This window comes from Notothenia rossii, assembly GCF_949606895.1.
Source record: "Notothenia rossii genome assembly, chromosome: 9".
NCBI lineage: Eukaryota > Metazoa > Chordata > Actinopteri > Perciformes > Nototheniidae > Notothenia > Notothenia rossii.
Genome location: NC_136907.1, coordinates 78,816,566 through 78,844,391, shown reverse-complemented (window position 1 = coordinate 78,844,391; position 27,826 = coordinate 78,816,566). Strand labels below are relative to the sequence as shown.

General features: G+C 46.6%; 3 protein-coding genes across 3 annotated transcripts in view; 2 read left to right on the top strand and 1 right to left on the bottom strand.

The window, feature by feature from the left end:
- LOC307020564 (GTPase IMAP family member 4-like) overlaps positions 1-27,826 on the top strand; it is a 186,245-nt gene that overhangs the window by 84,738 nt on the left and 73,681 nt on the right. The gene's annotated exons all lie outside the window — the stretch shown is intronic.
- Positions 15,563-27,826, bottom strand: part of LOC307020561 (GTPase IMAP family member 9-like) — a 12,351-nt gene continuing 87 nt past the window's right edge. The window contains exons 2-3 of the mRNA XM_079652018.1: positions 17,562-17,623; positions 15,563-16,859 (exon numbers count right to left, since the gene is read on the bottom strand). Of these exons, the coding sequence (XP_079508144.1) occupies positions 15,949-16,859; positions 17,562-17,586 (936 nt within the window). The 5' untranslated portion in view covers positions 17,587-17,623 and the 3' untranslated portion in view covers positions 15,563-15,948. The remainder of the gene's footprint in view (positions 16,860-17,561; positions 17,624-27,826) is intronic.
- Positions 26,029-27,826, top strand: part of LOC307020548 (uncharacterized protein) — a 26,630-nt gene continuing 24,832 nt past the window's right edge. Inside the window, exon 1 of the mRNA XM_079651993.1 lies at positions 26,029-26,128. The gene's annotated coding sequence lies outside the window, so the exon portion shown is untranslated. The remainder of the gene's footprint in view (positions 26,129-27,826) is intronic.

Here is a 27,826-nt window from a genome sequence, read left to right as displayed (position 1 = left end):
TCAAGGTGTATCTCTTGACATTGACAGACCCAGTACTTTTATCACCAAACCTGCCAGTCACCTAATAAACACTTTCTATGGTGCTAATAGCATCTACAGGAATACATGAAAAATATCAATTGAATGACATAGCTTCTAGAGATGTTTTAGATTATTAAACCATCTTGAGCCCACCCCCCTCACTGTCAACATTGTTCATTTGGTAGTTGAACCGTTTTATACACTGAACAAAAATATAAATGCAACACTTTTGTTTTTGCTCCCATTTTTCATGAGATGAACTCAAAGATCTAAAACATTTTCTATATTCACAAAATAACCATTTCTCTCAAATATTGTTCACAAATCTGAAAAAATCTGTGATAGTGAGCACTTCTCCTTTGCCGAGATAATCCATCACACCTCACAGGTGAGGCATATCAAGATGCTGATTAGACAGCATGATTATTGCACAGGTGTGCCTTAGGCTGGCCACAATAAAAGGCCACTCTGAAACGTGCATTTTTGCTTTATTGAGGGGGTCTGGGGGGGTCCGAAAACCAGTCAGTATCTGGTGTGAGGGTTAGGGTTAGGGTAATGTTGTGAATCGAGTGGCCCATGGTGGTGGCGGGGTTACGGTATGGGCAGGCATATGTTATGGACGACGAACACAGGCCACTCGATTCACAACATTACCCTAACCCTATTTAGGGGCAATGGATGTCCACTCTCGGGAGAGAGACCTCCAGCATGTGTCCCTGAAATGGAGACTCTGTTTATTTCACTCATCCAGGACAGAGACCGGGGAAATCTCCTCTCTGTGGCCCCTCCAAGACCCCCAAAGGACGGACCACAGACCTCCAGCATGTGTCCCTGACATGGGCACCTCCATAACCTTGCACACCGTGAGTCCCCGGACTCCCGGACTTAAGCACTCCCCCACGGACTAAACCCAGATGTTCACACCCTACAGAACTTCATGCCCCTGGTTACCCTAAAGGGGGTGGATTTTGCGGTGCTTTACCGTCCGCACATCGGTATCCATATTCGGCCTTATTCACGGCACCACCACCCCTTCTGTGGAGGATATTCTCATGCTCCTGGTAACCCTTTAAATAGTCTGATACTGTCAGGGCTCATCACCGCACTTTACAAGCCATAAATAATGTTTAAATGGTCGGGGAAAGTGTTTTTAAACGTCTGGAAGAGAGTTGTAGCCTGTCATTTTGCAGGATATCATTTAACATTGAACCTCTCCTGGAAATGCACAGAATATGTCCATTTCCAGGAGAGATTCCATGTTAAATTATATCCTGCAAAATGACAGGCTATAACCCAGAAACAAGTGTTTGAAAGGCGGGGAAAAGTTGTTTAAAATAGTCTGATACCTCCAGGGCGCATCACCGCATTTTACAAGCCAGGGAAGGTGTCTGAATCCTGGGTAAACATTGTTTAAATAGTCTGACACCTGGCACTGTATTTGCCCCTGGAAAACTTCAAGGTTATATTCATGTTTTACTATTTATTTAATAATCACATGATTTTTACAAAAACAGTATACACAGTATACATATATACAATAATAATAATAATAATATAACAATATACATAATAAAAACATGAAAAGTGGTGAAAATGAGAAAATGTATCCGAAAATAGTGCCTAATAATGCGGGCATGTGGACAGTAGCCACAGACTCACAGGCACACACACATGCAGAGATCCAGGGGGCGGAGCACATGGCTTTTTTAACCCAGAAATAAGTCTCTGAGAGGCGGGGAGACTCAGAGGACAGGCTGCGTCACCTCACTTTGTAACCCAGGAAAAGAGCAGGAATTCTGGCTGCGTGAGTGTTAAAAGTGCATTCATCTGTTGAAGAAACACACTCCTCAATGTCAGTTTCGGTGATTTATTGACAAGGATGACGACACCCTAAAACAGAATAATGCAGCAAGATAAGCTGACAAAGTATTACATCCATGCAATTCAATCAACACAAATATATACCACGAAACAGAGTATAGTAGTATAATAGTATAATATATATATAGTATAATATATGGTATAATATAATAGTGGAAACAGTCTTACATGAATGAGTGGACGAACGTCTCAACTCGAGGCGGAGTGCATGAACAATGTTTGAACTAAAATGGCCGCTCGGCACTTCCGGGTCAGAGCACGGCATAACCGGGCAGCGACAGCAGTGACACTGCCCTCTAGTGGCCGGCGATAAACTCTTCATCCCCCCCAGACCGGAAAGCTATGGGCCGGAATAGGTTAACGGTCTACATCCCGTATCCAGCTGCCAGACTCGGGCTCGTAACGTGCAGGCGGCCTCCTCAAGCGGCCCGGCCGAGTCGGCTGGGGCAGCGTCGGCGGCGACTGCGGCACCGGGAGCGCTGCACCCAGGAAGGCACCCGTAGGAACAGCGAGGTCAGAGGACGCCCCATCAGCAGGCGTCGGTGGGGAAGCGCCAATAGCCGAGTCGCGGGGCCCGACAGCCGGCCGCTGAGCAATCCCCTGGGGCGTCGCCCAGCCCGGGTGGATAGGTGGGGGCTGATGACCCAGGGCAGCGGGCGGCGGCGACGGCGCAGCCGACTGCTCGCGGGCGCAGGGTGTGGCCGGCGTGTAGGCACGGAGGAACCGCCGGTTGCGCAGTGTCAGACGTCCCGAACTGTCAACCCTGACCCGATACTGGTCGTGGCCCGGCGACTCCACCACGATCCCCGACCTGTCCCATTTGTGGGGGCTCGGGCCTTGCTGGTTCTGGAGGAATACCCTTTCGCCGAGTGCCAATGGGCGGAGCGGTCTCGAGTGAGTCCCCAGAGACTCGGTGGTACAGGACATACGGGTCCGAAGGGCGTCCTCCTTCGCCGCCCATGCCTCGCGCCATAGCAGGCGGATATGCGGGTTCGAGAACTTCTCGAGGCGGTTCACGAAGGAGAGCGAGCCACGAAGTGGGCGGCCGAAGATGATCTGTGCTGGCGAGAGGTCGCAGTCGGGGTCAGGCGTGTTACGCAACTGCAGCATAGCGCGCAGGAAGCGGTCCTGATCAAGGCTGCCCGACGGGCCGGTGTTGGACATCAAGAGGCGCTTAGCAGTCTTAACCGCAACCTCCGCCCTCCCATTCGACTGCGGAAAGCTAACGGAAGACACACGGTGTTCGACGTGCCATAAGCGGAGGAAGTCCTCGGTGTGGCTCGCCTTGAATTCCGGACCACCGTCGCTCGAGAGCTCCTCCGGTACGCCGAAGGTGGCGAAGAACGACCGGAGGTGTTGGACCAGGCCAGCTGAGCCCGCCAGGGCAGTACCCGCCGTAGAGCTCAGGACCTCTACCCAGCCCGAGAGCCGATCCCCGACAACTAGGTAGTGACGGCCCCCATAGTCGAAGAAGTCAGCAAACACCGCCTCGAATGGCGTGGACGGGGGTGGGGACGGCCGGGGGGGTGTAGCCGCCTGTGACGGAGCATTGCGGTTGCAGTCTGCACACCCGTCCCTGGTGGCCTGAATGTCCCCGGACATCCCGGGCCAGTAAACTATGGCTCAGGCATGCTGCCCCATGGCTGAGGTCCCCTGGTGAGCGGCATGGAGATGCCGAAGGACCCTCCCACGGAGGGATGGGGGAACCACGACGCGGTCCCGATAGAGCAGGACGCCGTCCTGGGCGTAGACGGACTCACAGACCGATGACAGACTCGCCAGGGCAGGGTCGTTAACGTCAATCCCACCCTCTTGCTCGATGAGTTGGAGGAGGTGGCCGAGGCATCCATCAGCCGCTGTTTCCCGTGCGAGGAGGGGCCAAGAGACGGCTCCGAGCTCCCGTGCGTCGTCGCGGATGGAGGCCATGAGTGCTGACTCCATGGCGTCAGGCCCGCTCGGCAGCCCCAATGAGAGGCCGTTCGCTGAACCCGAGCTGGAAGGATGCCTCGACGTGGCATCAGCGGCATAGTTGCTCTTGCCAGGCAGATGCACAATGTCGAAGCGCCATGGGAGGGTGCGCTGCTTCAGTCTAAACAGACGCGAGTTTGTGATCTCATCCAGCGTACGGTCGCCAAAGATTTTCACCAACGGCTTATGGTCGGTGACCACGACGAGGTTGTCGGACCCCTGCGTGAAGTACCGGGTCTGTTCCAGGCACCATGCCACAGCTAGGGCCTCTCCCTCGACGGCTGCATAGCGCTGCTCCGCAGGGGACAGGAAACGCGAGCCCGCGAGGGTGACCCTCCACCCTCCTGGACAGCAGTCCGGTATGCCCGAGGCACAGTGACAATGTTGCTGGAGCAGGAAGTAGCCAATGCCCCGCATGGACCAGTCAGGGCGGAGGCAGGTACGCTTCTGCATGTCGTAGATCTCCACGCCCTCGCGGATGGCCTCCATTATGGCTTGCTTGGACGTCTGGAAGGCCTCCTCCAGAACGGGGGACCATAGGAACGCACAGCGTGGGCTGAGGAACGGCTTAAATGGAGCCATCGTGTCACGCAACTGGGCGTAGTTAGCCACCTGGTTGACAAGGCCGAACCAACTCCTGATGTCCGTCGTGGAGCCTGGGGTGGGGAAGTCCCGGATGGCGTCCAAGTATTTTGGGAGCGGTTCGATGGTAGATTCCGACACCCTGAAGCCAGCGAAGTCGACGCACCTCTCCGCGAACTGAAGCTTGTCCGGATTCAGCACGATCCCCGATCGGCCGACACGCGTCAGGAAGTCGATGGTCCTCCACCAGTGTTGCTCCAGGTCGGTGTCATAGTGGATGGTGTCATCCACACAACGTTCCTTGCGTTCATAGTCCGAGAGGACGGCGTCAAACCGACGGTTGTAGCCATCCCCTGACGACAGGAAACCCTGTGGTGCCCTGGTGTAGCGCCAACGGCCGAAGGGCGTGATGAAGGTAGTGAGGTGGCGATCCGACTCACGCAGGGGAACACTGTGGTAGCCGTTCCAGGCGTCCGTGACGGTCTTCCAGGTGCCCTTCGGGACGCGGCGTGCGAGGTGGAACGGGGACTCAGTGGCGAAGGTCTCACGTTGGCAGAACTTGTTGAGGGGGGAGAGGTCCACGGTCCTGCGGGGGGAACCGTCGTGCTTCCGAGTGACTACCATACGATGGCACCACGTCACCGGCTCGCCGTACGGCACGCGTTCAATGACCCCAAGGGCTTCGTCCCGCAGGAGGTCATCGTGAACCCTCCGCTGCCAGTGTAGAGGCACCGTAGCCGCGGTGTGGCATGCCTTAGGCGTAGCTGCGGGGTCCACGTGCATCTCGATAGGCGGCCCCTCCATGCATGGTAGTGCCCGATGGGGGCAAGTATTGAATGTCGACGAGGCATATCTCCCGAGTAGCCAACCTTTCATCCGGTTATTGTTCTCTGGCGTACAAGGGAACGGCAGTGCTGCGGGGCGCGCCGGGGGGACCGTGCGCTGAGGACATGAGCATTGGGCGTCCCCGGGGTCACTTGGCTCCACGCAGCCGCCGTTGGTTGACCTCGTCGCATTGATGGACAGGGGCTGGACTGGCGTGTCAGCCGTGTCAGGGCTACGCCTGTCCTTGGGCCCCCTTGCAACGTCGTCCGACGGGAAGTTAATGGGCAAGAGGCCGAGGTTGAGCAACGACTCGTAGGAGAGGTACATGGCCCGGACTGAGCTGCTCACATATACCATGGAACGGCAGGATGTAGTACGGCCCCCGCTGCAGGTCGTCGAGAGCCTAGCGAAGAACGCTCCCTCGATGGCTATAGGGGAGCGGTTGGCGGCCAACAGGCTGAGGCTGACGGGTCGCAGGTCGTCCCGCGCGAAACCGCAGGCCAGGAACTCCTCCAGAGACCAAAGGTCCGACTGCGCGCCAGTGTCTGCGACGGCGGATATTCGAGCTCCGTCGGCCGAGCCCCGGTTGCTGGTGCCATCCCTCGGCCCGACTGGCATGTCCATCGAGATGGTGATTAACGCCCGGGGGTGGTCTCTCAGCCTGGCTCGCCTCCATTCGCCCTTGGAGAAGATGTGGTGCTCGAGTATGATAGGTGAAGGCCTGTCGACACAGCCGTGCGACGTAGGGGCGCGGCGTCGGCGAAGGCTCCCGCGACGTCGGCCAGGGCGGGCTCCAGCTTGCACCGACGAGACCTGGGATACCAGCTCCGACCCCATGGCGGCCTGTTGACTGTCGGATGACGGCTGTTGACGCCTCTGTTGTCGGCGGGCCCTGTAGCAGCCGATGCACACCTGGTGAGGCTTAGGATTCCACCCGCGAGGCCCCTCCGTGAAGACGTTAAAGACGTTCTTACATTCCGGACACGAGGCACGTTTAGCCCCGTCCGCGGGGCTCGGGGCGGGGCTCGCCTGTGGAGTCGTCTTCAAGCGCCGGAATGACGACATGGCTGATAGGGAGGACGACGGGAGAGCGTTACGGGCCATCTCTTTGTTCTCGACGAGTGCAATCACGTCATTAACTGGCTTGACCAGGACGTCAGTTGTCCCTAGCGTCTCGCGGCGTATGTCCGAGTCATAGATGCCATTGAGCAGCACATCGCGGATAATGTGGTCGGTATAGTCCACGTCCTTACCACACTCGCATACCGCATTATATGCGCATGTCTCTGCTTTACCCCGCACTCTGGCAGCGAATGCGCGGAATGTCTCGTCGCGTTCCTGGCGTAACTGAAGTAGTTCGGTGCGCAGGACGCATGTAGCAACTGGGATGACAGCTAGGGAACGCATGACGGTGATCAGGTCTGGCAAGGGTCCGGAAGCGGCGTCGGGGACGGCTTTCAACAGGCTGTCTCCAAGTACAGGCCCAGCGCACTGAAACAGCTGGAAGGGGGCCTGTGCGTCCCCTATGCCTGAGCCGGCGCGGAATACATTCCAACGGCGGATGAACACGTTCCATTCCTCTATTGACACGCCCACATCAACTTTGGGCCGATCGAGTCTCGGGCCGTGAGGGGCTGGGGCCTGGGCTGGCGCGGCCATGACAGGCGCTGCGTGCTGGTGGCTACATCCATGAATCGTCAATATAGCAATGACGAGTGCTTCAGACAAGTCATCGGATTTGAACTCGCAGCCGGGGACAGGGCATCCAACAACGACCATGGTGTCGTCATGAAGAAACACACTCCTCAATGTCAGTTTCGGTGATTTATTGACAAGGATGACGACACCCTAAAACAGAATAATGCAGCAAGATAAGCTGACAAAGTATTACATCCATGCAATTCAATCAACACAAATATATACCACGAAACAGAGTATAGTAGTATAATAGTATAATATATATATAGTATAATATATGGTATAATATAATAGTGGAAACAGTCTTACATGAATGAGTGGACGAACGTCTCAACTCGAGGCGGAGTGCATGAACAATGTTTGAACTAAAATGGCCGCTCGGCACTTCCGGGTCAGAGCACGGCATAACCGGGCAGCGACAGCAGTGACACTGCCCTCTAGTGGCCGGCGATAAACTCTTCACCTGTGTTAATCTGACAGCCGCAGAGGTGCTGACGCAAAGCAGGCGGAACAAATTGATTATTTGAACCAGGAATAAATGTTTGCAAGGCGGGGAAAGTTTTCCTGCAGCCCCTCCATAACGGTAATAATGATTAGAAATGATTTCCAGGGCAGAAAGCGTTTTTTAAATGTGGAAAAAAATATGTTAAACTGTTTAAAAAGCACAAAGTGATTTGAGTGCAGTTCTCATGTGTCCCCACAGGAGGGCGCGTCGTCCCAGGGAGCACAGTGCATGGTGACAAGGTACGATTTATACCCTAAAATAGCATGCTAAGCGTGGGTGGATTAGTTTCAAAGCATGCACACTCTGCTCGTGTCAGACTTCCATCAAATAGACCGGGGAAAACACCTCTCATTAGCCCCTCACAGACCACCAAAGGATGGACTAAGCAGCTCCAGCACGGCTCCATCACATGGAGCTCAGGTTATTTCATACCTCCAGGAGAGGGACCGGGGAAAACCACCTCTCTGTAGCCCCTGACAGAGCCCCAAAGGACGGACTAAGGACCTCCGGCAACAGTGGCACTTCCATAACCTCGTGCACCGTGAGACCCCGGGCCCCCGGACTTAAGCACTCCCCCACGGACTAAACCCAGATGTTCACACCCTACAGAACTTCATGCCCCTGGTTACCCTAAAGGGGTGGATTTTGCGGTGCTTTACCGTCCGCACATCGGCATAAATATTCGGCCTTATTCATGACACTACCACCCCTTCTTTGGAGGATATTCTCATGCTCCTGGTAACCGTTTAAATAGTCTGATACTGTCAGGGCTCATCACCGCACTTTACAAGCCAGAAATAATGTTTAAATGGTCGGGAAAAGTGTTTTTAAATGTCTGGAAGAGAGTTGTAGCCTGTCATTTTGCAGGATATAATTTAACATGTAACCTCTCCTGGAAATGCACAGAATATGTCCATTTCCAGGAGAGATTCCATGTTAAATTATATCCTGCAAAATGACAGGCTATAACCCAGGAACAAGTGTTTGAAAGGCGGGGAAAAGTTGTTTAAAATAGTCGGAAAAGTGTTTTTAAACGTATGGAAGAGAGTTGTAGCCTGTCATTTTGCAGGATATAATTTAACATGGAACCTCTCCTGGAAATGCACAGAGTATGTCCATTTCCAGGAGAGGTTCCATGTTAAATTATATCCTGCAAAATGACAGGCTAAAACACCCAGGGATACGTGTTTGAAAGGCAGGGAAACGTTTTTTAAAATAGTCTGATACCTCCAGGGCGCATCACCGCATTTTACAAGCCGGGGAAGGTGTCTTAATCATTGGTACACATTGTTTAAATAGTCTGACACCTGGCACTGTATTTGCCCCTGGGAACCTTCAAGGTTATACTAATGTTTTTTTTTTTTTTTAATTTAATTATCACACCATTTTTACAAAAACAGTATACAAAATAAACATAATAACAACATGATTACAACATGATTAACAGGGGCCTGGGGGCCATATTAGCCGTCTAACTTGTACAGTGCACCGGGGAAAAAAGGTTGAGTCCACGGCCCCTTTCCCCTCATCAGGAGTACCAATCGGTCCTGAAGAAGAGGTATCGCTGCTCTCCACCCTGAATCCTCTTCGGAGGTAGCTGACTGTGGTAGACCTCCTTCTGATGATGATGCTGCTGCAGCTGCTGCCGCCGCCCTGAACATGGAGCGGATCTTCAATGCCTCCTTTATTCCAGGCGTATTCGCGTAGAACCGGTCTGCAGTGCTTACGTCGTGGCACATAAACCTAGCCAGAATCGACCTGCTTTCTGGATCTTGGTGATGCTTGATATTGTCAGCCAGGGCAGTGCGCAAGATGGTGAAGGTGACGGCTGTTTCTAGCCCAGCATCAGCCCAAGCCCTCTTCAAGTGAGCGTTCAGGTTCTTGGAAGCCTGCTTCCCCGATGTGAAAAGGAAGAATTCACTCTGAGGACCCGACAAGCCCTCTTTTATCCCCATCCACCGCATGACCCAGCTAAACTCCTTTATTGTAAGCACCAGCTGTGCTTCACCAAATGTCTTGGCAGTCTTGTGATCCTGCACGTGGATGATGTAGCCCTCAGCAGTGCCCCTTCTGTCCGCCTCAAAGACCTCCGTGTTGGTCATGTTTGCGTACACACCCAGACGGTGGCCATACATGAGGCTCCAATGGAGGGTTAGATAGCCATATAGCAGGTACTGGGTGATTGAGGTCGGATTGCTAGCCATCAGGTCAAGGAGATCAGGGATGCGCATCTCAGCGGCCGCCATGGCAGCGAGAAGCTCCGCCTGGCTCGGCAGACGATCCAGCTTGTCCCTCTTCACCTTAAACTGGTGGAGAGTGACAGAATTTTTCAAATCGTTAATGTTGGCTTTCACCTCTCTGATGATGTTGGTCATATCAGACTGGGTGAGCCTGCACCCCCGGAGCTTTGATGCAGACAAGTACCTCAGGAAATGGTTCACAGTCTTCAGGAACAACAGCGATGTTGTGACTGCCCGGCCCAACTTTGAAATATACTCGCTCCAGCCACGGACCCTCTTTGTGTCTTTTAGAAACAGCCAGTCTGACAGCCGGTCAACACCATGGGCCATGAATACTATGAAGTTCTTTATCCGGCTGACATTGGACATACAATTCTCTTTCCGTTTTACTGTCGGTGCAAGACCCTCACAATGACCTCTGTATGTCTGAATGTACGTCTCCATGCTTTTAGGCAACGTGATTTCACGCATGGTATTCCGCAGTCCCTTCCCAGTGCACCATTGATTTTGGGAAGAGGGCCAGTCCTTAGCCAGATTAGCTTTCAGCTTATTGGAGACAGACGCACGGGTCTTCTGGCATACAGGGGTCTCACTACAGGAGGCTTCTACGGACCGCATGACAGTATTCATCGGGGTCTTGCTTCCGGAGGCTTCTGGGGACCGCATCAGAGACTTGAGAGGGGTCTCACTCGCAGAGGCTTCTATGGACCGCATGACAGTCTTCACCGGGGTCTCACTACCGGAGGCTTCTGGGGACCACATGACAGTCTTCACCGGGGTCTTGCTTCCGGAGGCTTCTGGGGACCGCATCACAGACTTGAGAGGGGTCTCACTACCGGAGGCTTTGTCGGACCGCATGACAGTCTTCACCGGGGTCTTGCTTCCGGAGGCTTCTGGGGACCGCATGACAGTCTTCACCGAGGTCTTGTTTCCGGAGGCTTCTGGGGACCGCATGACAGTCTTCACCGGGGTCTCACTACCGGAGGCTTTGTCGGACCGCATGACAGTCTTCACCGGGGTCTTGCTTCCGGAGGCTTCTGGGGACCGCATCACAGACTTGAGGGGGGTCTCACTCGCAGAGGCTTCTATGGACCGCATGACAGTCTTCACCGGGGTCTTGAGAGGGGTATTGCTGCCGGAGGCTACTGAGTTCATGTCGGGGGTACCATGTCCAAAGAGCTCAGGTGCCGCTTGGTCAGAAACACCATGACAAGCATGATTGCGATCCTTAGGGCTAATGACATGCAGGACAGGGGAGACTCAGAGTATCCCTCTCGTGAAGAGGTGTCTGCCATGGCCAAAAGGTTGATTGAGTACTATCCTGTGCTGCAAGATAAGGATAGGACTAAACCATGGGTAGGTTCTTAATTTTCAGTGTCAAAAGTCATTTTCATCTCTTGACATTTACTTTTCATAAGCACAACAATATTGTCAGCTAATTGAAGTTATCTTTTTTAAACTTTAAATATACACGTCTTTGATATCTAGTGTTCAAGGTCAAAATTAACATTATTTTCCCATATGCCCAAAGTGGATAAAGTGAATGAATTTACCGACCAAAGATATTTTTGACTTGCCCAAAAACTGCATTATGCATTATTTAATAAAGAAATGTTTCCTTAAGTTTTAGTATCGAAGCCTTAACTTGTAAAGATAAGATCAGATTTATAAAACTTTTATAAAAAAACTCAATTTTAACAATCAATTCTGTATGGCACAAAAACACATACTTTGCCTTTTTCACATTATATGTCCTAAATCTCAATGAATAGCCGACCCTCTCACTTTAATCATTGTTTTCCTCATACCTGTTTGTTGGCTTGATACCAGTAATGTGTCACCACATTTCCATTAGTGATTAGATAACTGATGATCACTATCTGACTTATATTGCGAGCGTGTTTGTTGTCCTGATGAACCCTACAAGCTGTGCTACAGAACAGCTAGTGACTGACCTTTTCATTGTTAGGCTACATTTGTTGATTGATTTGTTCATATCCTCACGTCAAGATTTTGATGGTAGAGATTGTCTCAGCCAGTCAATATCAGTATTCACACATGGCCTTTCATTGCACTTTGAAAATTAGTTTACTGACCAACTGTCCAGTAATTTATTTATTTATTGGCAAAGCCAATTTTTTTACCCCCATCTGTTGCATGGTGGGTGTTTATTTGTACTCGGCTGGTATTGTATCTACTCTTAAGTATTTTATGTGATGTATCATAATCTCTCTCACATCTCTTAATGAGTCGTCATGTCCATTTTATGCCACAGGAATCAGTCTTCCGTCAACTGCTCAAGAGACTGCAGAATGTCAAATCAACCCAGAATGTGATGAGCCGATCAACTGCTGAGCCCAGCCCAACTCTTTCCTTCAAGAAACGTAGACTACTCTTCAAACCAACAGTACAAGACACTGACTATGATGCTGATACGAGCGCATCAACTGAGATCACTGATCTCTCAGAGAACACGCCCACAGACCTCGATAGTGATGACGGCACAGGTCAATTGGAAAGTTACGGACTAATGTTTATTACACCCAACTGTAATTGTGTGCTTCAGCAGCACACTTTACCCCCTTACCCCTTATTATTCCACTTCTTCCGCCTACATTTTGTCCTCGTACTCCTTTCACACCGTTTAAGCTATCGACATTGTTCAAACTTTAAAATGTTCAGTGTTTTGCTGTAGTGTGCTTCTGTACAGATTTTTTATATTATTCTTTTTTTTTATCCCCATACAAATAATTTAGCTGTCTGAACAAATACAGATACAAATACGAGTACAAATTGTGGCCTCTGCACATATCTAATCTTTGCTTTGGTGTGACTCATCTCTTTTGAAGTTGATTCAGTGCAATGCCATGACTCCAGAAAAACACTACAAAACCCTTCAGGAGTTGTGGAAGAAAACTAGACCGAACCAACAGGACGTGGGTCATCTCTTGGATCTTGAGTTTGAGTCAAGGAGAGCCTTTATTGTGTTACGTGCTGGGTGTGTTTTTCTCTGTCTCTGTGCAGGTACACCTGGTCCGCTCCTGGCTCCGCCTTCCCCAGGTGTCCTGATGACATTCAGTTGGGGATGAATTTAAGAGGAGAAGCTGAAGGACAAGGGGTCTCAGGATAATAGGTCGGCTCTGGACGTGGAATTTACAATGTCAGAACTCAAAATAGCCTTACAAGGTACAGGATATACAGCCCCAGGACAAGACCAGCTATGCTATGCTATGTTTAGACAGTTACCTATGGAAACTATGAAAATGGTGTTGAGTCTTTTCAATAAAATCTGGAGAGAAGGAGATATGCCAAGTGTGTGGAAAACAGCAATCGTGCTACCATTCAATAAGCCAGGGAAAGATACAGCTAACCCCAGTAACTACAGACCAATAGCTCTTACATCACACCTATGTAAATGGATGGAAAAGATCATTGTCCGTAGGCTCTCACATGTACTGGAACAGAAAGGGCTGCTGAGTAGTTTTCAGAGCGGATTTCGTAAAGGGCGTTCCACAATAGATGCGTTAGTAAGAGTGAGTAACGATGTGGAAAAAACATTGAAAATGAAAGAGATAATGGCAATAGTGTACTTTGACATTGAAAAGGCGTATGCCTCTATGTGGAGGGAGGGGTTACTGATCAAATTGGGTAGAATGGGTATTGGAGGGAGAATGTACAATTGGGTAAGGGCCTTTTTAACAGACAGGACATTTAGAGTAAAGGTTGGAGCAGATATTTCCAACTATTTTGAAATAGAAAATGGTATTCCCCAAGGGAGTGCAGTCAGTCCAATATTATTTAACATCATGATTAATGATATATTTACATGCTTAGACACATGCATACAATCGGCTCTGTACGCAGATGATGGGGCTATTTGGATGAGGGGAAGAAATGCCCCATACGTAATGGAGAATATAGCAAGAGCGATTACAAAAGTGGAGAGGTGGTCATATAACTGGGGATTCAAAATGTCAGAAAGCAAGTCATGCTACATGGTATTTACAAACAAACGCAAGATTGATGGCCAACAGCTAACACTATATGAGCGTCCAATGACAAAGGTGAATGAGTTCAAATACCTAGGACTGTGGTTTGATAGCAAATACACATGGAACATGCATATTAATCAAGTGGAAACAAAATGCAAAAAAGTATTACATTTATTGCGAGCTGTAGCTGGATGCAACTGGGGCGCAGATAAACAAGCATTAATAGACATTTACAGATCATTTATGAGGTCCACAATAGACTACGGTTGTATAGTATATGGAGCAGCAGCAAAAGCATCGCTTTTAAAAATGGATAGAATACAATATAAAGCATTGCGGCTGTGTATTGGAGCAATAAAGTCATCCCCTATTAATGCAGTTCTGATAGAAGCAGGAGAGACACCTCTGGAGATCAGAAGAGAGAAACTTGCTCTGTCATACTGGGTCAGACTACAAGGAAGTGGAGAGGAAAATATTCCAAACAGAATATTACAGGATTGCTGGGAAAATGCAAAATTCCAGGGACGTGGGTTTGGCTGGACGAGTAAGGAAAGAACGAGGGCAGATGGAGTGGAGAATATCACGTTTGCCAAAGCAACTCCATTTAGCAGTGTTCCCCCATGGCTGTTCCCAGAAGCTAACATAGATATGAATATCATAGAAAGGAAAAAAGAGTGGTAAATAAATGAAGTGGGAATTAAAACAAGTATGTATCTGAACGAAAAGTACTACAATTACCTACAAATTTATACAGATGGCTCTAAGAACAAGGAAGAGCGTGTTGGAGTTGGCATATACATCCCAGACTTTACAATATCTATTTTAAAAAGAACATCTGATCAATTATCAGTGTATACAGCAGAAATGCTTGCTGTAATAATAGGATTGCAGTTAGGGTTGAAGAGGTCAGACCAGAACTTGGTAAAGGAGAAGGAAAAGCAGTCATTAAGAAGAAAGGGATGGAGATCTGGCAGAAAAGGTGGGAGAAAGACCAGAAAGGCAAGGACTATCACAAAGTACAAAATACAATTACAATTAATATTCATAAAGAAAGAAACAGAAGGGAGGAAATCATGATGGCTAGACTCCGAATAAATCACACGGCTTTGAACAGTACGCTGTATATCATGGGGAAAAGTGACAGTAACAAGTGTGGGAACTGTGCAGTAAAAGAAGATGTAGAACATATATTGTTAAATTGTGAAATCTATAAAGCGGAAAGAGAACAATTAAAGGCTAAAGTCTTAGAGGCAGAGAGGGAGTGGAGTGTGGTTGGTGTTTTGGGAACAAAAGGAGAGGGAGTAAAAGCTACCAGAAAGGCACTGTTTACATTCTTGAGTGAAACTGGGGTAGGAAAAATTATTTAACATTAGGTCAGGAAAGAAGATAGATTTGTTTAGTTTTTTGTTTTGTTTTATTTACTTAATGGTTTTATTGATTTATTTATTTATTTGTATTTTATTTTGATTAGAACATAGGTTAAAGAGTTGGAATGATGTGATGATGCATACTCATGTACAGTAGGTGGCCGTATGCACCTTTTAAGTTGTTTCCAATCCGCCAAAAGCAAGAGAAGAAGAAGAAGAGATTATTAAGGAGTTTAAGGTATTTTCTGGATATAAAGGTCAATAATGGAAAATCCTTAAACTTACCACAATTTAAAACGCTCAGATTTAGCACACATTCATTTCCAGTTGGCTTTTAATGGGTTCAGGCATTATTTCTTCTTTTCAATTACATTTTTATTTAGATCCAGTTGTAAATAAAACTTTGATTTATATTAAGATAGATCCTTAACACCCTCTTTTAATCTTAGATAAACAACAAAAGCACATAACACACTCAATGTGAAGTCAACAGTCTTTAATTATGGCACATTATTAATCACGTGATGTTTGTCTTTACACATGAATGTGTGTTCCAACCTTTTCATTTTTGATTTCAAAATTCATTACATATAAAGATTTGAACGTTTCGATTTGGTCTTGTAAAAGTAATCAAAGAACAAATCAGAGATCTTGGTTCTCGACAATTTGTGACATTTGTTTAGTATTTGGTCAAAACACACAATTCTAGAAATAACTGATATTACTATAAATCACACCAAACAAATACATCAGAAAGGGGACTGAAGAGGATCAAGGAGGTTTGGTAAATCTGCTGCTGTCCAGCATCAGAAGGTCAGACTCTCTCATGCAAAACATCTCAGTTGTTAAGTATGATCTCAAAAAGGAATTTATGAAATTGGACAGCCATATATATTTGGATATCTTTTTCTTTCAGCTTTCTCAGCTTGCTCTCTGGCATTCTTTTCTACCGCTTGAACTATTTGTTTAAAGTGCTCAAGCTGTTCTTTTTCGCGATCTGCATTTAGCCTTTGCACCATCTCATGGTCATCTTTGACTTTTCTTAACATTTCCTCATACTTTTCCCCTATTCTCTTTTCCATTTCCTCCTGCTTTTTGCGTGTCTCCTCTTCTTCCTCTTTAATGATTCTCTGTTTTTCCTCTTCTATGACCCTCTCTGCCTCCTGGTACATTTCATTGGTGTAATGGCTTCCTCCGTTCTTCTCTGCTATGTTTCTGATCTTGTCGAGCAGCTCTCTGACCTGAGAACGATCCTTCAGGTTATTATTGAAGACGTGGTACTGCCCGTTACATCTGTTCACAAGTTCCTGCAGATCTTTGCTTTCCTCAATGAACTCTTCAATAGGTGTTCCATTGAGCAGGTCACCGTGGGTAAAGAGAACCATGCTGTATCTGTCTGCTTGCTCTCCAAAGATTTCCTGAATCTTCTTCACTGTCTGCTTTTCTTCATTTGTGAATCTGCCCAGTCTGATGACGACCAGGAAGACATGGGGTCCAGGAGCAGCAAAAACAATGCTCTGGCCAACATCTTTTCTGGTCTTCTCTTCATCAATGCTGGTGTCAAACAGACCTGGAGTGTCAATAACCTTAACTCTTTTTCCATCAACTTCACCAAAGGCATTAGCACAGTCGACAGTCATGGATTTAGCAGAGAACTTTGATGGAAAGAAATCTTGTCCCAGAATGGTGTTTCCTGTGGCGCTCTTCCCAACTCCGGTCTTCCCCACCATCACAATCCGGAGCACATCGTTATTGTATATGTTTGATTCTGATCGGAGGGCTGAAAGAAATGAAGAAATATTGATCAATCTCTGTATTTATAAAATGGTTCAACTACCACATGAACAATGTTGACAGTGAGGGTGGTGGGATCAAGATGGGTTAATAATCTAGAATATGTGTAGAAGTTAAAGGTAGAGAGTCTGTCAATGTCAAATGATGATGAAAAAAAGACTGGAAATTAAAATGAAAATAAACAGTAATCTTGCCTGGATGTTTGACCTCTTAACTGCCTGTATACAACCTGAACTGAAATGGTGCAGCAGTGGCCTCTAGCTGTACGTTTATTTTAATGAGAAAACCTTTTTTATAAATAGTCACTACAGCATGTTTAGTTTCTATCTTTCGTACTTCTACAAATTACCACATTTTGGGCCTAAAAAAACGTTTAGAGGAAAAGTTGCCTAACTTAAAGGTACAGTATAAGTTGCCTTTAGTTATAACCAGGAGCCCAAGCTAACTTCTGACTGGCTACCCCTAAATATTTAGTCTTGTGAATAATGTAATACAAGCAAGTAAAAGCAGAGTCGCATTCTCAAAATCACCCAGGCTCTTAAAATGGTTGGAATTTAGGAAATATTAATTTTGTATTAACTGTTTTGATCTGTTCATTATTAGGAAATATGGCACGCTACCTATCCATCTATAAATATGTATTTAGATAAGTTGCAATCATCATTAACAATAACGTTTATTCACTTACCATTTTGGGCAGGTTTGCTGGCCATAGCTGGTTCTGGAGGAAGGAGCTGGTCTGCTGCTGAGCTGAGGAAGTGAAGTTAGTCAGCAACAACACTTCCTTAAATACAGACTTCATGCAGCAAACCACACCCACACTCTGCTGACTTCACAGTCTGACGTTCAGCTACAGTGGGATGATTATTAGATTAAAAAGTATAAATCCTTCCCTTAATAAACAGAACAAGGGAAAATACAGCCTCATGTGTTCAGATTTGTTTTTATTGAACAGATTACATATTTGAGATATAAGCCCTAAATGCTCTTTACATATCAACATTCACCCATTCACACACATTCATAGAGGCAGAGGCTGCCATGCATGGTACTCAGGGAGACTAACATTCACACACACTCACACACGTTGGCCATACCAATGTGTGGTTAAGTACTGTATCTTGTACAAGGTCACATGGACATGTAGAGCTACAAATAACTGCCCTCAGATAACCCTCCTCCCTTCAGCATTTACTAGAAATGCCCCCTGTTCTTCTAAATGCCAAAAAAACATGCAGACTGTAGTCAGCACTTTGAACTGTAGCTCTCAGTCTCTGTTCATAACAGGATGAGGAACTTTCTAAACCTTCATCAGGGTTTTGATATAAACACATTATTCTTCAATTCTTTTGTAATTAAACTCATACTGTTGAATCCTCATATAAACTTCAGCTCAAAGTTGTTTTGCTTGTATTGAAGATTGTAGTATACGGTGCAAGGGATTCATTTTAAGTTCTGATTCCCATAAGGCTGTTCCCTGTGGAGCTCTTCCCAGCTTCAGTCTTCCCCTCCATCACAATCCTGAGCCCCTCATCATTGTATCTGATATCAGAGATGTCAATGCACAAACAGGATTTATTTTCAGACACTGACACACAGTCCAGATGAATGTGATTTATAGTTTGACTCCAGCTCCTTCAGCAGCTGCTGTGTGGGACTGATCCACACTGTTACAGCAGCCTGAACTTTGTCAAAGTGTTTTCAAAAGAAACATTGACAGGCTGATTCAGGATACAACATAATCGTGATTCAACTGACCATGTTCATTTATTTACTTCCTTTTCTTTCCCCTCTAGGCTTTCACATTCATGTTATATGATTTCATTCAACCTCTTATTCAGGGACTCAAATTATTGACTTACATTTGTCATTAGAATGTATTTGCCTTTGACTTTTAGATAACTGCCCTCAGTAAACCCTGCTCCCTTCAGCATTTACAAGAAATGCCCATGTTCTTCTAAATGCCAAAAAAAAAACAGAGTGAAGCCAGGCCTTTGAATTGCAGCTCGCAATTCCTTCTTCCTTTTTCCCGTTAAGTGGGTATGACACATTAATAGGTTGTGAAATGTTAAGAAGCCTTGAGACACAGCTTCGTGAAAAAAAACTGTTTCATGAAACAAAAGCTTAACAGCTCCGGTCTTCCCCACCATCACAATCCGGAGTACCTCGTTATTGTATTTGTTTGATCGGAGGGCTGAAAAAAATGAAGAGTATGTGTAGGGGCTATGTCATTCAATTGATCTTTTTCATGTATTCCTGTAGACGCTATTGGCACCATAGAAAATGTTTATTAGGTGAATGGCAGGTTTGGTTATAAAGGTAGAGGGTCTGTCAATGTCAAGAGATGCACCTTGAAGATACCTTGTCTTTTCCCTACCGGAGCAAGAGAGAGAGACACCATGATGAACACAAATACTGGAAATCAAAATCTCACTAAATGGTAATCTTGCCTGGATTTTTGACTTCTTAATTGTGTACAACCTGAACTGAAATGGTGCAGCAGTGGCCTCAAGCTGTACATTTATTTTAATTAGAAAATATTTTTTTACAAATAGTCCTTTCAACATGTTTAGTTTCTGTCTTTCATACTTATACAAATGACCACATTTTGGGGGCCTAAAAAACGTTTAAGGCTATAAATTGCCTTTAGTTATAATCAGGAGCCCAAACAAACTTCTGCACATCATGGCCCTTTCTAATTTCTCTAATTCCCCTCCTTGACTCCTATCCTTGTGTCTTAGTCCCGCCCACAGGCGATGCGAGCGGAGGAGTCGAGGAGGGGAACCGAGGAGAGAGGAGGGGAAGCAGCAGGCGCTTAGAGAAATCCTCTCCTCTGAGCAGTCATTTTAAAGAGACGTCCATTAATGATGACAGGAGGCACAGCAGCACTCTGGCCGTTTCTTAATGTCGAGTATACCTGCTGCTTTAAATCCCGACTAAAAACGCACCTATTTGCCGCTGCTTTTAATTGAGCTGCCCATACTCACAATACAGTATGCCTTTTCAGTCATGTATTCTGTACCTGTTGTGTTTATTTATTTTATTTATTTCATTACCTTTGCTTATTTTGCCTGTTTTTAAATGCCTTTTTAATAATGTATTTGTGCTGTATTTGTTCTTAAATGTTGTTTGCTTTTAATCTGTAAGCCACGTGCTGAAAAGTGCTATATAAATAAAATTGCCTTGCCTTGCCTTTCCTTGCCTTGCAGAGCCACTATTTCAAGTATACTACGTCATTGAGTGGCGCCGAATGCTGGGCATTTAACATGCATTTAAACAGTCCTTCAGCGCCACTCGATGACTTATACCTCATTCACACCAACGGTGTTTTAGGGCCGGTTTGGAGCTGGAGCTTGAAAAGCACTGGGTTTTCCTGTTCACACCGCAGTGGAGCAGCCTCTTAGCTCCGGAATCCGGTTCGTTTCAAGCACCAAAAAATTGTCCGGCTAGAGCAAAAGCACTGCTTACGTCGAGACGGGGGCAGGGGCAGGGGAAGGGGCGGGATCAACTCCTGAACAACAACAAAAAGCTGGCGTTTTATCCAGTTTGTACACAACGATGGAGAAAGTTAACAAGCAGCAGTGGTCCACTGAAGAGACCAGCTACCTACTGGGAATCTGCTCTTCTGAAGAGGTACAGAGGAAGCTGGAGCACAGTCGGCCATTGTTGTTGTTGTCGGTGTCAGCTGTGAGGGGTTTCCGCGGGTTGGCTTTATGAAGCAGGCACGCAAACGGTTACGTCATGACGCAAATGATGACGCAATGACGCAGCACCAGTCGGACTCTGGGCAGTGTGAAAAGAGCCGGAGCTAAACCGAAGAACCGGTTCTGAACCTGAAAAGCTCTAGCACAGAGCTTGAACCGGAGTTGCGTTCGTGTGAATGAGGTATGAGAGAGGTGTTGTGGCTTAAAATGACTTCCCTCTCCCACTCCTTTTTCCAGTTTTCAAGCCAGATTTTCGCTGAGGCACAAAAAACGGCCAAATCAGGGAAATATTCTTCTATTATTACCCCATGTTTGTTTTTTTTGTCTGTAGCAGGTAATTGCTTATAATTTCAGCTGTGTACATTTTTTTTGTTGACTACTGCTCAAATTGAAACCTGGCACCTTTCTGATGTTCATCCCCACTCTCATCTGTCTGTCCTTGCTCTTTTCCTTCCTGTCCCTCACTCACTACTTTACTGCTTTTTGCAACGGTTGATAAATTGTTTTTATTTCTCCTGCGTTTAATAGCAGTCTTTTTTTAACTTATCATTCCTGTTGCTGCCTCTTCCTCCATCTCAGCAACCTCCACCCCATGTTTTCTTCTCCTCTCCTGTTTTTTCCATATGCGTTTCACTATCCATATCTTCCTCCTGTGTTTTACTGACATTTTCTTTTGCCAAATCACCTTGATTATTTCAGGGGTTTTTTTATGCTTTGTTCACCATTTTTATTTGTTTGTGTTGCAGCTGCTGCTGGGAAAAGCAGCCGACGACCGGCCCCGGGCTTCAGGGCCTCGCCCCCCGGCCTCTGGAGCCCCTTGGGGGGCACCGGTAAGGCGCTGAGGTACGAGGCTGCCTAGAAGGCTGGCGATCGGGGGCCCGAAAGTCACTGGGAGGCGGTTGAGTGGGCCGCTGGGACCTCCGCAAACCACCACTGTAAGTGGTGGCTGAGTGGGTCTGCTAGAGGGGCCCCTGGGCCTGCTGGGAGTGGGCACAGCTAAGAGCCGAGAGCTGCTCCGTGTGTCCCATCTCAGAGCTGCTGCTTCCTGATTCCTCTGCAGCCAAATGTCTTGAAACTATTATCAAATCATACAATTAGATGCAAAAGCAACAGAAAAAGAAGCAAACTTCCCAAAAATATATGCAAAACGAAAGACAGGATGCTAAATAAAGATGAAACAAATCATAATGGTCAAAACATCAAGAAAAAGATGCAAAACCACTTTAAAAGGGTAGCAAAATAAGGAGTAATGTAAAATAAACATAACATGTATAACAGCTGAAATTTGATTTCTATTTTGTTGATCAGTCAAATTGAAATAGAGTCAAAGTGTCTATATAATCGAAACTCAAAAGCAAATATTGTCACGATTTAGGTTGGTAAAGATTTTCAGTTTAGCTCAAATTATTTTTTATTTTCCGTATCAAGGATTTGTTTAAATATTGTTATTAATCTCTGCAAAAAAAGAATATATTTTTTTGAAAATAGATGCAAAACAATCACATAGATGCATAACTGATCAAATAAAACAACTGTATATCAGTATGTAGTGTCTCTACTTTAAAGAGTCCTCTCCTGCTGATGTTCAGGTGTATATCAGTATGTAGTGTCTCTACTTTAAAGAGTCCTCTCCTGCTGATGTTCAGGTGTATATCAGTATGTAGTGTCTCTACTTTAAAGAGTCCTCTCCTGCTGATGTTCAGGTGTATATCAGTATGTAGTGTCTCTACTTTAAAGAGTCCTCTCCTGCTGATGTTCAGGTGTACAGTATATCAGTATGTAGTGTCTCTACTTTAAAGAGTCCTCTCCTGCTGATGTTCAGGTGTATATCAGTACTTAGTGTCTCTACTTTAAAGAGTCCTCTCCTGCTGATGTTCAGGTGTATATCAGTATGTAGTGTCTCTACTTTAAAGAGTCCTCTCCTGCTGATGTTCAGGTGTATATCGGTATGTAGTGTCTCTACTTTAAAGAGTCCTCTCCTGCTGATGTTCAGGTGTATATCAGTATGTAGTGTCTCTACTTTAAAGAGTCCTCTCCTGCTGATGTTCAGGTGTATATCAGTATGTAGTGTCTCTACTTTAAAGAGTCCTCTCCTGCTGATGTTCAGGTGTATATCAGTATGTAGTGTCTCTACTTTAAAGAGTCCTTGTCACGCTCCTAAGTTCATGTCACGTTTATAGTTTTGTAGGTTTGGGTATTTTTGCTGTTTTCCCTGTCATGTTTTCCTCCTTGTGTATTGTCTGGTCCCTCTCTCTGTGTTTTTCCTCTTGTCGTTAGTTTCCCTGGTGTGTCTAGTTATCTGATTGTGTTCACCTGTGGCCCTTGTGTTTCTCCTCCCCTGCCCGGCTGTTTCTCGTCTTGTGATTACCCCTCCCTGTATTTATTCTTGTCTCCTCCTGTGTTCAGTGTTGGTGCTTCTTTTGTGTGTGACCTAGTTCACCGATGGAGTGTTTTTGTTTGTTCCAAGTTTATTCTAGACCTTGAAATAAAGGTGTTATCAAATGTTGGCTTCAGTACCGGTCCCAGTAGCCATGGTCCCGACTCCAGTTTCGGCTATAGGACTGGCTGTCCGTCCGACGCCAGCTCCCCGTGTCCTGTCGGCATACCGGCCGACTCCAGCACCTCGTCTCCTGTTGGCTGTCCGTCCGACGCCAGCTCCCCGTGTCCTGTCGGCGTACCGAATGCCTCAAGTCTCCTCTCAAGTCCCTGCTCAAGTCCCCTCTCAAGTCTCCTCTCAAGTTCCTACCCGAGTCCCCTCTCAAGTCACCTCTCAAGTCTCCTCTCAAGTTCCTACCCGAGTCACCTCTCAAGTCTCCTCTCGAGTCTCTTCTCGAGTCTCTTCTCAAGTCTCCTCTCGAGTCTCCCCTCGAGCTACCTCTCGAGTCCCCTCTCGAGTCCCCTTTCAAGACAACTCTCAAGTCTCCTCTCAAGTCCCTGCTCAAGTCCCCTCTCCAGTCTCCTCTCAAGTTCCTTCCCGAGTCCCCTCTCAAGTCATCTCTCAAGTCTCCTCTCAAGTCTCCTCTCGAGTCTCCTCTCGAGTCCCCTGTCAAGTCACCTCTCAAGTCACTTCTCGAGTTCCCTCTCAAGCCCTCTCTCGAGTCTCCTCTCGAGTCCCTCCTCAAGTCCCCTCTCAAGTCTCCGTTCAAGTTCCCTCTCAAGATCCCTCTCAAGTCATCTCTCAAGTCAACTCTCGAGTTCCCTCTCAAGTCCCCTCTCAAGCCCTCCCTCGAGTTCCCTCTCGAGTCACCTCTCAAGTCACCTCTCGAGTTCCCTCTCAAGTCACCACTCGAGGTTCCCTCTCAAGTCACCACTCGAGGTTCCCTCTCAAGTCTCCTCTCGAGTCCCTTCTCAAGTCCCCTCTCAAGTCTCCGTTCAAGTTCCCTCTCAAGATCCCTCTCAAGTCATCTCTCAAGTCAACTCTCAAGTTTCCTCTCGAGTCTCCACTCAAGTCCCTTGTCCTGTTCCGTTGGAGGTCCTGCCAACCCTATGTCCTGTGCCGTTGGAGGTCCCGCAGACTGCTCTTCTGCCGGGGGTCCTGCCAACCCCATGTCCTGTGCCGTTGGAGGTCTCGCAGACTACTCTTCTGCCGGGGGTCCTGCCAACCCCATGTCCTGAGCCGTTGGAGGTCCCACAGACTACTCTTCTGCTGGGGGTCCTGCCAACTCTATGTCTTGTCCCGTTGGAGGTTCCGCCGACTGCTCTCCTGCCGGGGGTCCTGCCGGCCCTGTGTCCTCTTCCGTGGGGGATCTTGCGGACACCGGCTCCTGCCCGGCCCCCTGAGCTGTCCGGTCTTCACCCTCGAGCCCGGTCCCCTGAGTTCGCCCGCGGTGGTCTTCATCCCTCCTCGAACTCTGCCTTGCCCCCGGGCCGTCCGCCCGAGACCCCCTCCTCGAACTCTGCCTTGCCCCCGGGCCGTCCGCCCGAGACCCCCTCTTCGAACTCTGCCCTTGCCCCCGGGCCATCCGCCCGAGACCCCCTCCTCGAACTCTGCTTTGCCCCCGGGCCGTCCGCCCGAGTTCCCCACCTTGGACTCTGCCTTGCCCCCGGGCCGTCTGCCCGAATTCCCCACCTTGGTCTCTGCCTTGCCCCCGGGCCGTCCGCCCGAGACCCGTCCTTCAGACCCCCTCCACCCGCCCTGCTGGGTTTTGTTTTTTGGGACGTCTGGGATCTGTCCCTTGAGGGGGGGGGGGGTTATGTCACGCTCCTAAGTTCATGTCACGTTTATAGTTTTGTAGGTTTGGGTATTTTTGCTATTTTCCCTGTCATGTTTTCCTCCTTGTGTATTGTCTGGTCCCTCTCTCTGTGTTTTTCCTCTTGTCGTTAGTTTCCCTGGTGTGTCTAGTTATCTGATTGTGTTCACCTGTGGCCCTTGTGTTTCTCCTCCCCTGCCCGGCTGTTTCTTGTCTTGTGATTACCCCTCCCTGTATTTAGTCTTGTCTCCTCCTGTGTTCAGTGTTGGTGCTTCTTTTGTGTGTGACCTAGTTCACCAATGGAGTGTTTTTGTTTGTTCCAAGTTTATTCTAGACCTTGAAATAAAGGTATTATCAAATGTTATCTGCGTGTGGGTCCTACCTGCTTCACTCATCGTATCAGTCGTATATCAGTATGTAGTGTATGTGCTTTAAAGAGTCCTCTCCTGCTGATGTTCAGGTGTAAAGCAGTATGTACTGTAGTGTCTCTACTTTAAAGAGTCCTCTCCTGCTGATGTTCAGGTGTATATCAGTATGTAGTGTCTCTACTTTAAAGAGTCCTCTCCTGCTGATGTTCAGGTGTAAAGCAGTATGTACTGTAGTGTATCTACTTTAAAGAGTCCTCTCCTGCTGATGTTCAGGTGTAAAGCAGAATGTACTGTAGTGTCTCTACTTTAAAGAGTGCTCTCCTGCTGATGTTCAGGTGTATATCAGCATGCAGTGTCTCTACTTTAAAGAGTCCTCTCCTGCTGATGTTCAGGTGTAAAGCAGTATGTACTGTAGTGTCTCTACTTTAAAGAGTCCTCTCCTGCTGATGTTCAGGTGTATATCAGTATGTAGTGTCTCTACTTTAAAGAGTCCTCTCCTGCTGATGTTCAGGTGTATATCAATATGTAGTGTCTCTACTTTAAAGAGTCCTCTCCTGCTGATGTTCAGGTGCATATCAGCATGTAGTGTCTCTACTTTAAAGAGTCCTCTCCTGCTGATGTTCAGGTGTATATCAGTATGTAGTGTCTCTACTTTAAAGAGTCCTCTCCTGCTGATGTTCAGGTGTATATCAGTATGTAGTGTCTCTACTTTAAAGAGTCCTCTCCTGTTGATGTTCAGGTGTATATCAGTATGTTTCTCTACTTACAGAGGAACTCCCTCTGGGGGAGCACAGGGATTTGTGTGGGAACAAACATATAGAACAAAGGACAGGGTGGGGAAAACCCAAAAAGCAGAATAGAGCCACTTTAAAGTCACTTCCTCAGCTGAAAGAGAAATAGTCTCTCAGGCTGCAGTCGAGACAAGTCTCTCTGTTTCTCTCTGAAGAAGAATCAACAATCTCAGGTTTTTCTCAACAAACAGCAGAATCTCTGGTGAGTTTCCTACAAATCTCAAACACACTGAATACTTCTGTTAGAACCACAATCTGATTTAAAGAGATCTCAGGGTAGGATTACTCTTCAAGAAATAAACCAGAACTGGGATCTCTTCTAAAGTCATGGAGTGCACTGAATTTGTCTTTTGTATTGTTTGTTAATACTTGTGTATTGGAACTTGCTTTAATACTTTGATACTAGGTCAAAAATACTTTCTATAGCGCTCTCTGTATACACTGGTTGAAGACGCACTTTATGTCGTAGAACAAAATGTCAAAATCTCTTCAGCTTGTGTTAACCTCAGGGTTACACCTTATTTCAAGATACAAATTAAAAATACATTCAGAAAACCGTTGTACACAGGAAGTGATGACATTATTGGTCAGTTCCTAGTTTAAGAACTCGTGCCTGCAGAGACAGATTACCATATATGGTGTTGAGTTAGACATCAAGCGTCACACCTTAAAGGTGGGGTAGGTAAGTTTGAGAAACCGGCTCGAGATACGCTTTTTGTTATATTCCATGGAATGCTCTTAACATCCCGATAGCAATGAATATCTGAAGTGCTTTGACAAAAAATCCATAAAAAAACCAAATTTGTGGAAGCCGTGTTACTGTAAAAAGCACGACCAATCATCTGAGCCGGCCCGGCTAAAGTAACTGGATGGCCTACCTGCCTGTCAGCCTTCCATCTGTGCACAATCTTATCTCGTGCCCTCATTGGTCATGTGCGCGTTCGTGTGTGTTGGAGGAGGGGCTCTGTGAGGAAGTGGCAGATTTTTTCCGGTTGTGTATTTTCAAATTCTAGCGCACTCGAGCTGGTTTCTCTGAAATGACCTACCCTACCTTTAATCAGAATTCAGAAGAAAAAAATTGAGGATTCTGGGTAAAAAACTGAATCCTGTAAATCATTTGTTATCAATCCAGAGAAAACGATTTGGAATTATGAGGAACAAATTCAGAATTATTTCTTTTTTTAGAAATCATTTTAGAAAAATTCAGAATTCAGAAAAAACTAATTTTAAGAAGAAAATGTCTGAGATCTTAGGGTGAAAATGACTTCCGTGAGAAAACTCACTAAATTAATTACATTTGATTTTTGGTCATCATTTTCCTTTTGGCAGAACCACTGACCTCCAGACTAGGGGACAGGAAGGGATACAATGCTGAGTAATTTCATCATTTTAGAACGAGTTCCTGCACAAACCATTTACCAAATATGGTGTTGAGTAAGACTCAGAAAATAAAGTAAGAATTGTCAGACTGTGCAAATGGAGTTTGCCCTGAGCAGTTTGTGTTAGCAGCCAGCAGAGGGCAGTAAACATAACAGCATGCAGCTCGCTCTGTAGTATGAAACAAATTGATACACATAAACAGAAATAAATACAACATACAGTAGGTTGTTTTTGTGCGTGTTGAGGAAAATGTAGATGTTGATGATGAAATTAAACGCAATGAGTAATACAAGATGTCTTGAAGATTTAAAGATGTTCAATCCCTCACATTATTTTATGTCTCTTTTGTTTGATTGTTGGGAGATTTTGTGGATCTTTTTATCATTTTGTTTTAAATTGTAATCGTTTTGTGTCTCTTTGTAGTTGTTGTGAGTCCCTGTCAACCTGTAGACATTTTAAGACTTATTGTTATCGTTTGATGTCAATATGTAGTTTTATTTGTCTACATTTGTTGACTTTT